General features: G+C 43.2%; 1 protein-coding gene across 2 annotated transcripts in view; it reads right to left on the bottom strand.

Moving 5' to 3' along the window:
* The window catches only part of LOC105481976 (leptin receptor overlapping transcript like 1), a 43,928-nt gene extending 35,278 nt beyond the window's left edge, over positions 1-8,650 (bottom strand). Inside the window, exons 1-2 of one of the 2 annotated variants that reach the window (XM_011741777.3) lie at positions 8,513-8,650; positions 1,649-1,724 (exon numbers count right to left, since the gene is read on the bottom strand). In XM_011741777.3, the coding sequence (XP_011740079.2) occupies positions 1,649-1,724; positions 8,513-8,528 (92 nt within the window). In that variant the 5' untranslated portion in view covers positions 8,529-8,650. The remainder of the gene's footprint in view (positions 1-1,648; positions 1,725-8,512) is intronic. The other variant, XM_011741778.2, reaches the window with a different exon arrangement.
* Positions 8,651-10,064: the final 1,414 nt, after the last annotated feature.

The following is a 10,064-nucleotide window of genomic DNA, read 5'->3' on the forward strand; positions in this document are numbered from 1 at the left end:
TGTGCCACCATGCCCTGCTAATTTTTGTATTTTTAGTGGAGATGAGGTTTCACCATGTTGGCCAGGCTGGTCTTCAACTCCTGAGCTCAGGGGATCCACCCGCCTAGGCCCCCCAAAGTGCTAGGATTACAGGTGTGAGCCACTGTGCCTGACCATTTCCTAAACATTTTAAGAAAAAAAATTAAAAATTGAATATATGCTTAAGAAAAATAATTTAAACAGTACAAAAGCACAAAAAGTAAAGACTAAAAGTTCTCCAAATCTCCTCTTGCCCACTCTCCTATTGAGCTTCTCGGGGACTCTTCCACATTTCCACATAAACTTTAAAATATGAATGGGTCCCTGCAGTTTCCTAACAGTGTGTCTTGAACATATTCACATGTTCGCACTTACAGCTCTTCCTCATTCTTTTTAAGACTGCCTTGTATTTCCATTAATAGATTTACTATAATGTAACCATTTTTCTTCTGAAGGACATTTAGGATATTTCCAGAATTTTTTTTGGCTCTTATAAATAAGGCTCAGATGAACAAAACAAAACCAAAAACCAAAAAACAAGGCTGCTTGAACATCCATACTCTCCCCCACTAAATGTATCCATGTAAACATCTGCAAGTGGGTTTGCATGAGTGAAAGGGCTACCTCAAAGAATATATACTTTGAGAGCTACAAGCAAACTTATCTCCAAGAAAACTACCTATGTGTACTCCCCCACAGCACAAAAGAGTGTCTGCTTGCACTGTCTCTTGTCTTTGCCAATGGATTTGGCTTAGTTTTGAGTGAAGCTGGGGATATTTTTATATGCTTATTAGCAATTTGTAGTTCTCTTTTTATATTTTTTTTCTATTGAGTTGTCCATTGTTTTCTAATTTATCTAAATGTTAAAATGTTAACTTTGAGAAGTTCTTTCTATCCTAAGGAAAGCAATTTTTGTTTTTTTGTTTTTTTTTGGAAACGGAGTCTTGCTCTGTTGCCCAGGCTGGAGTGCAGTGGCGTGATCTTAGCTCACTGCAACCTCCGTCTCCTGGGTTCAGGTGATTCTCCTGCCTCAGCCTCCCGAGTACCCGGGACTACAGGCATGCGCCACCATGCCTGGCTAATTTTTTTTTTGTATTTTTGGTAGAGATGGGGTTTCACCATGTTAGCCAGGCTGGTCTCGAACTCCTGACCTCAGGCAATCCTCCCACCTTTGGCCTCTGAAAGTGCTGGGATTACAGGCGTGGGTGAGCCACCACACCCGGCCGGAAAGTAATTGTTTACATATCTTTTTTTTTTTTAGTCATTTGTGCTTTGACTGCTTATGGCATTTTTTTTGCAAAAAGACATTTTAAATTTTCTTGTAATTAGTATTATCAATAGGTGTTAAAAACTGAGCAGGAGGGCTGAGGTACTGTGTAGCTATCCTGCCATTGCAGACTCAGCAGTAGTGAAAGAGCAGGTAACAGCCAAAAGTCTTATTTGCATTTTGGTGTCCTAAAATCTTTAGAAACAAATTTTAAGTGATGATTTTTACAAAGGTATGTGTTTGGTAAGTGAACATTTCTCTGCTTTACTTTTACAGTAGTGAAAAAAAAAAACACTTTTTTTAAGCTTTAAAAGTAGAAAAATTTTACCCTTAAATATTCAGAAAGACAAACATTTTACATACTTGTATATTGGAAGGGCACATCCAAGCATCAAAAACATCAGTCCGATTGCTCCTCCAAAGGACAAACTAATCAAAGCTGCAAAGCAAATAAGAAGTGCAATAGGAATATAAATTAGTTAAATAAATATTTTTATTAATATCAGCAGTCTGAATATTATCTGTAACCTCAGAAGCAAAAATCCCTCAAACGTATTAATAGCAAGTTGCCATCAAAAGTGTAAGTTATCTAGTCTTAGAATAAGTCTTCTGTGGCATCTTCAGGGCAAAATAAAGTGACATTGACTTTTCTTGTTTTGTTTTGTTTTTGAGATGGAGTTTCACTCTTGTTGCCCAGGCTGGAGTCCAATGGCTCGATCTTGGCTCACTGTAACCTCCACCTCTCAGGTTCAAGTGATTCTCCTGCCTCAGCCTCCTGAGTAAGGTGGGATTACAGGCATGTACTACCATGCCCTGCTAATTTTCTATTTTTAGTAGAGACAGGGTTTCTCCATGTTGGTCAGGCTGGTCTCGAACTCCCGACCTCAGGGGATCCACCTGCCTTGGCCTCCCAAAGTGCTGGGATTACAGGCATGAGCCATCGCACCCAGCCAGGGACATTGATTTTTAAAGCTCTAACCTATTGCTAGTACCCCACCACATTCCCCAATTGCTGGTTCCCTTTCTAAAGAGTCACAGTCCACAGGCTCAATGCTCTTCTGGGCATTAGAATTATATTTACTTCACAGATCACTACAGTTTTGAAAAGCTGTATGTGGAGAAACTCCACATTCTCAAGTTTACTGCACTTTAAAAGCCTCATACTATAGGAAAACCTCTTCTAATCAGCTCCTGTTTCTTGCATATAAACTCTCAATGTGCATAAAACTGACCAGAAAAAATGCCTGAAGATATCTGTAGTTAATGATTTTAATCAATTAATTTTGTTGCAGATCTTTAAATCGTTTGCAAAAGTAGAGCTGGGTTTCCTTCCCTAATCTACATTAGAAAATCTGTAGGATAACGGGTTATAATCCCTCTGAGGTATCACTATTTTAAGGTGTTATTATAAACAATAGATGCATTCTACAGGTGAAATATAGTTTCTAAAGCTACACACACACACACACACACACACACACACACACACAGAGTAGTACATTTTAAGGTGCTCTCACATGTTAGTGAATAGAAACAACTTTCTTGAATAGGCATAGTTAATCAATGACCTAGACTAAAGCAAAGAAATAAATGATAGCCGAGTGCAGTGGCTCATGCCTGTAATCCCAGCACTTTGGGAGGCCGAGGTGGGCAGATCACGAGGTCAGGGGTTTGAGACCTACCTGGCCAATATGGTGAAACCCTGTCTCTACTAAAAATACAAACAATTAGCTGGATGTGGTGGCACATGCGTGTAGTCCCAGCTACTCGGGAGGCTGAGGCAGGAGAATTGCTTGAACCCGGGAGGGGGAGGGAGGTTGCAGTGAGCCTAGACTGTGCCTTTGCACTCCAGCCTGTGCAACAGAGCAAGACTCCATCTCAAAAAATAAATAATGATAAATTTATGATGAGTTCTATATAACCTGTATTTCTACAGTTACGGTGGCTAAGAAAATAACTAGTTTTGTTGTTGTTAGGCCATTTTATTAAAATTCAGAAGTTAAAATTCGAAACATTTGAAGAAGGTCTAAAAGTTACCAGGACAAAGGCTAACAAAGAGAAACCAAAATGAACAGGAAACAGGTTAAACTTTGCCAAGTACTACTGATACACTCTGCAGAACTAAAATGGTTGTAATCAAGGACGCCCAATGACATAGTGGCTTGGCAGATTTAGTTTTTGGTTAGATCGCTGATGCAGGTGATGTTAACCCCGAACACAGTCACTTAGTCCTGAACACCATTCTATTTCCAGCTATAGGAAAAGAATTGCATTTTTATTTTACAGCAAACGAGGCATTTCAAGTTTACAGGGGAATGCAATATAAACTGTAAGGAAAATTACAGAATTTACCATTTGTTTTCTTCAGTTCCAAACTGGTTCTCATGACCGGGCCCTGCCCGCCTCTCTTGTGATGTGTCACACCAGACTACTACAGTGTCCCTGAACCCTCACTTTAGTTACACTGGCCCTCTTTCCTTTCCTGGAAATCAGCAGTCTCGCTCACTCACGTGGCCTGGGCATACTGTGTCCCTTCTGCCTCGGACATTTTTTTCATTCACTGAAGAAATATTCACTGAGCACTAAATATGTGACAAGCACTGGGGATACAACAGTGAATGACACATGGCCCTTTCCCACTCCTCTCCACTTTCTTCCAACTTAACTCCTGCTTTTCCTTCAGATCTCAGCCTCCCGGATAGCTGGGACTCGAGGCACACGCCATCATGCCCAGCTAATTTTTTTTTTTTTTTTGTATTTTTAGTAGAGATGGGGTTTCACCATGTTGGTCAGGATGGTCTCAATCTCTTGACCTTGTGATCTGCCCGCCTCAGCCTCCCAAAGTGCTGGGATTATAGGCGTGAGCCACCGCACCTGGCCCCAGTGAAGTTTTTCCAAACCTTCTGACTAGACCAATTCCCCGTTATATTCATTTATTCATTCCTCTAACAAACATCTATGGACCACCTAATGTGTGTCAGATACTGTTCTTGCTACTGGAGACAGAGCAATGACAACAATCAAAGCTTTTGCTCTCACGGAGCTTATGTTCTAGTGGGAGAAGAAAATGATTTTTAACAAGCAAGCAAATAAATGTCAAGTGATGACAAATGTCAGGGAGAGTAAGGGATATTAGTGCTAGTCTAGACACAGTGGCCAGGGAAGGCATCTCTGATGAGGAATCACCTAAGCAGAGATCTGTGTGAAGGGAGGGAGGAAATCACATGGATATTTGGGATGAGTATGCCAGGCAGAGACCCATGTATGCTGAGGCCCTCTGTTCACTGAATGCCTCTCCTTTGCTCAGTTATTAGCTGTGATTTCCTACTGGTTTGTATTTTGTCTTTCCTTCTCAACTGTCCATTTCATGAGAAGGGGGAGCAAGTTTTTCTGTTGTGATGGTCGTGCCCTGGCTCTTAACACTCAACAAATATTTGTGGAATGAATGTAGCAGAGTGGAAGCAGCATGGAACTGACAGTAAGGAGGGTCTGAGGCCCTAACTAGTTGTCCAAGTAATTTATGAGTCTCAGTTCTTCCTTCTTTAAAAGGACAGTTGGACTAGATCTTAAAAGCAGATAATTTTCTGAACACTAAAGGTACTATTAAGACAGCTAAGTCGGCCGGGCGCGGTGGCTCACGCCTGTAATCCCAGCACTTTGGGAGGCTGAGGCGGGCGGATCACAAGGTCAGGAGATCGAGACCACGGTGAAACCCCGTTTCTACTAAAAATACAAAAAAAAAATTAGCCAGGCGCGGTGGCGGGCGCCTGTAGTCCCAGCTACTCAGCAGGCTGAGGCAGGAGAATGGCGTGAACCCGGGAGGCGGAGCTTGCAGTGAGCCGAGATTGCGCCACTGCACTCCAGCCTGGGCGACAGAGCGAGACTCTGTCTCAAAAAAAAAAAAAAAAAAAAAAAAAAAGACAGCTAAGTCCATTACTAAAAATACTACCTAGTAACACCTCAATCATTCAGAAGCCATTTATATGCAACTTAGAATCCTGGAGAAAACAAAGGCCACTAAAAAAAGACAAAATAGATGTTACAAAGCCCATACACTAAAGCCAACATTCTCTATAAAAAGACCCTTAAGTTCTTATTTATATTAATTCATTTTCGTGACACAGTTGTTAGGTAGGAATTCAGAGGACAACACATTTTTATTTTAAAGAATCACCTATGCTCACTTATATATTTTTCAATACGTAAATCATACACCCAGAACAAAAATTAAGTAAAAAGGAACTTTCCCTTCCCAAAAGTAATCACTATTACCTGTATACCTTGTGACACAAAATTTTCTAAGTTTGATTATCTTGCTTCCCACACTGAAACAAATGGGAACTAGGAGAAAGAATTGCATACAAGTAAGAATTGCCCTCTGACAGAAGGCAGGAAGCAAAGAAAAAATATATATATATTTAAACCAGGAAGAAAAATCTCAAAAAGCATGTTTATAGTAATCTCTGCAAGAGGCAAGCCATCTTAGGACCATGATGGCCTCTGAAGGTGACTGTTCTGTGACAGAGAACAGTCATTCATGTTCTTATCAAAAAAGAAAGTCTAAATTCTTTGACTATACTCTTGCAAAGTTAATGAAAAATGATTCCTTAAAAAAAAACAAACAAACAAGGTCTAAAATGAGATAAGGCTCAAGTATCAAAAAATAATTTAAAAAACATAAACCAATGTTGTCTTCTTATAAGTGTTATGAATAGGAATATTGGAATAACTTTAATATATTTATTTATGCCTGAGATTCCAGTTCCTTGTAAACGCTGTTGTATAATGAAAAAGTAAGTTTCTTGGAATTGTTTGGGGGAATTAAGATACCTTGAGATAATACTTCCATTCCATTAAATACTAAATATAATATATATACTATATATAATTATATATATTGTATAATATGTAATATATATGTATAATAATAAATGTATATAATATATAATGTATATTATATAATATATAATTTTATTTCATATATAATTTAATATATTATTATTATTTTTTGGGGGGGAAGGAGTCTCACTCTGTTGCCCATGCTGGAGTGCAACAGCGCGATCTTGGCTCACTGCAACCTCCACCTCCCAGGTTCAAGCAGTTCCCTGCCTCAGCCTTCTGAGTAGCTGGGATTACAGGTGCCTGCCACTATGCCCGGCTTTTTTGTATCTTTAGTAGAGACGGGGTTTCACCATCTTGGACAGGCTGGTCTTGAACTCCTGACCTCGTGATCCACCCCGTAGAGACGGGGTTTCTCCATGTTGGTCAGGCTGGCCTCAAACTCCCAACCTCAGGTAATCTGCCCGCCTCGGCCTCCCAAAGTGCTGGGATTACAGGCGTGAGCCACTGTGCCGGGATTAAATACTAAATTTTTAAAAAAATATTCATAACACAGTTTGATGTGACATCTCATCTCCCAGTCATATCGAATAAGGTAGCCAATTAGAGGTTAAATAAATTGCTTATCAGTATTCTCAAAACTTGCAGTTTCTTCAATCTTATGAAATTGGCAACTGCCTAGTTTATATATACATTTCATCATTTGTATACAAACTGTTTCTTAAATGATACATCAACAAGGCAAGAATTCATAGAGTAATTGTGTGATGCAACATTTGGAAGGCAAAGCTTAGATAAGTCTGGTTTCTACTCCCAAAGCCTCTAGGCTAGGGATGGAGCAGCCCAATTAGCTAGAAAAACTCTCTAGAGACAAGATGCTGACTCTGTGATTACAAAGAAATTAGAGTAGAAGGAGGGACCACTTCTCTAACCTGGGAGTTACCAGAAAATCCAATATATCAAAAAGTAATAGACAAATGGCTCAAGAAATGCCTAATGGTCTCTAATTATAGCAACACTCCTTCCTAATATAAAGATGATATTAGGCCAAGAGAAAGAAACATACTGACTCACACCAACCAGAAAATCCTGCTGAAATCAAAAGTGCAATTCACCTGAGGCACCTTCGTCAGTTTAATGCAGTATTTCCCTAGGTCTGGGGAAGTAAATTACAGAGCGATTTTCTTAAGAGACTCCCGCATTAATGACACTGAAGAAACGGGGAAGAACAGGGAAACAGGCAACATCCTAAAAACCACAGCAATTCACAATAACTGCCTTTCACATAAGGGTTTAAAAGAGTCTATTATAGTTCAAAATGAGATTACAAAAAGTATCCCAGTTGCTTAAATGACAAGGTTTTATATGGGAAATGAAATGTTTCCAGACATTGAAAATAAACAAGAAACAGTAAGACCGACCCTGAGAAAAAAAAACTCGATTAAGTTTTCCTTAGAGAAGAAAAAATACAAAGAAAACCACTGCTCCCAAAGTAGTTCCTGCTTCCTGCCTGACTGCCCTTCTACAAAGCGGCAGGTCAAGAAATCAATGTAATTAGTAAGCAGTAGTTGAAAACTTTGCTTCTCATCACACTGACAACAAAACTACCTAACATTTGGAACAAATGCGACATCCCTTTTTTTAAAAAAGAAAATACATGAATAAGCCAATAGTTTTTCATTAAGTTGTAACACTATTTTATCTTCTTAAAAAAAAAAAAAAAGAAATACTTCGCAATTTGAAAAAGCCTCAGGGTGCAATTGCGGAGAGGGAGGTGAGCCAAGAGCACTCTGGGGTCGCTACGGGATCCACTCTAGGGTCCAGACACCGCAGATGAAAATGCACCGGTTTCGGGAGCCTGTAAAGCTTCGGGCGCGGGCGGCCGGGGTGGACGTGGGGCTCGAGGTTTCGGGGAGACCAGTGCAGTGACCGCAGCCCGCACTTGTGCCTTTCGGTGGGAAATGACTGGTTTTCCATAGCTGGCATCTCCAGCAGCCTCAGCCTCCTCAATCCCACGCTCTGCCTGCCTCTCTCTTGGATGCAAACTCCTGCAAAACGTGTGTGGCCGCCCAAGTCGCGACGGGACTCCTCACTGACCGCCAACCACTTCATATTTTGTCCGGGGTACGATGGGTGGGAGAGAGGCTGCCGAAATCGGCAGAAAGTGGGGGCTGTCGGGGGAAGCCGGAGTCGCAACCGTCCCTTGCCTGAGGGCGCCGCGCCCACCTCCGGGCCAAGGGCAGGGCCAGGGCGGGGGTCGCTTCCCCGAAGCAGGGACCCCCACGCGCACGCCCGGGCCCAGAGGAGAAGTGCGGGGGCTGCGTGGGACCCCCGGCCCATCTTCCCCGGCGGGCCCCAGCCCTCCTGCGTCCCGCACCCCAGGCCCACCTTTGATGCCTGCCATGGCGGTGACGTCGCTCCTGGCTCCACGACCCGAGGCGGCGGCGGCGGCGGCGGCGGCCAGGAGACCCAAGACGCTACGGCGGCCAGACAACACCCGGAAGTGCGCGACGCAGCACTTCCGCCGGCGGCTCCGGCTTGCGCGGGGGCGCGGAAGCCGCGCCAGGCTGGGCTGTGTGGCCGACCCCTGCCTCCCTTCTTGGCCGTTCTGCAGATCGCCGCCGGCCGAGGCTTATCACCGCCGGCCGAGGCTTGCCGCCGCCGCCCCGACTGGGGGAATGAGCCGGCGCCAGGTCTTGAATTCCCGTCAGGGCCGGTCTGGGGGCTCCCTGCTGAAGCCCCCGTAGCTGATCCCGCAACCTCCCGCGTGCTTTGGGAAGGGATCGCGGGTGGCGGCCGTCCTTTGGATGCACGTGTGATGGCTTTTGGCTTAATTTCACATTCTTTGTTTGTTTTTTGACACAGGGTCTCTGTCGCCCAGGCTGGAATGTGGTCACGGCTACTGCAGCCTCTATCTCCAGGGCTCAAGTGATTTTCTCACGTCAGCCTCGCAGTAGCTGGGACCACAGACACGAGCCACCATGCCTGGCTTTTTTGTTTTGTTTTGTTTTTTTGTAGAGAGGGGGCGGGGTATGAGACTCTCACCTTGTTGCCCAAACTGGTCTCCTGAGCTCAAGGATCTGCCCTCCTCAGCCTCCCAAAGCGCGGGGATTACAGTGTGATACCCTACCTTGTTTTAACCTGATTGACTCTCTTAGTTGAGAGAGCCGGACAGACTCCATTTTGGTTTCTTCGCTTGCAGACCCTTGTCCCCCTCCCTTAAGGACATAACTGGTGTAAGCTGACTCCAAGCACATCCAGGAATGCGCTTATTGATAAGATACTGAGGCAAGCTTACCAGCAGCTCCTGGGAACGTGCTCAGTTGATGGTACCCAAAGCCCCTGCGTTTATCACTTTGTGATAATTTAAGACCCATGCACCTGGAACTGTTTATTTTCCTGTAACTGTTTCTGTAATCATTTATCTTTTAACTCTTTGCCTGTTCTGCTTCTGTAAATATTGCTTCAGCTAGACTCCTCCCCGATTTAGACCAAGGTATAAAAGGAAATCTAGCCCCTTCTTCAGGGCCAAGAGAATTTCGAGCTCTAGCCGTCTCTCGGTCGCCGGCAATAAAGGACTCCTGAATTAGTCTCAAAGTGTGGTGTTTCGCTCGGTTACAACAGGTTTCGCCATGTTGGCTAGGCTGGTCTCAAACTCCTGGCCTCAAGTGATCTGCCCACCTGGGCCTCACAAAGTACTGAAATTACAGGCGTGAGCCACTGCGCCTGGCCCTCAAAAATTTTTTTTCTACTTATAAATATTTACATTTCCCAGACCAGGGAGAGGAGGCAACTCTTATGCCCCAGTAAACAGCATTTATTGGAGTCTGTGAAATCGTTACTAAAGTAGACCTTATCTTTCATTAGTTTCCCTCTATATATTTACCTTCTTACAATCTACTGCCCCTAGAAGTCCAAACCCTTTCCTTTGTCTACTTTT

This window comes from Macaca nemestrina, chromosome 8 (assembly GCF_043159975.1).
Source record: "Macaca nemestrina isolate mMacNem1 chromosome 8, mMacNem.hap1, whole genome shotgun sequence".
Taxonomy (NCBI): domain Eukaryota; kingdom Metazoa; phylum Chordata; class Mammalia; order Primates; family Cercopithecidae; genus Macaca; species Macaca nemestrina.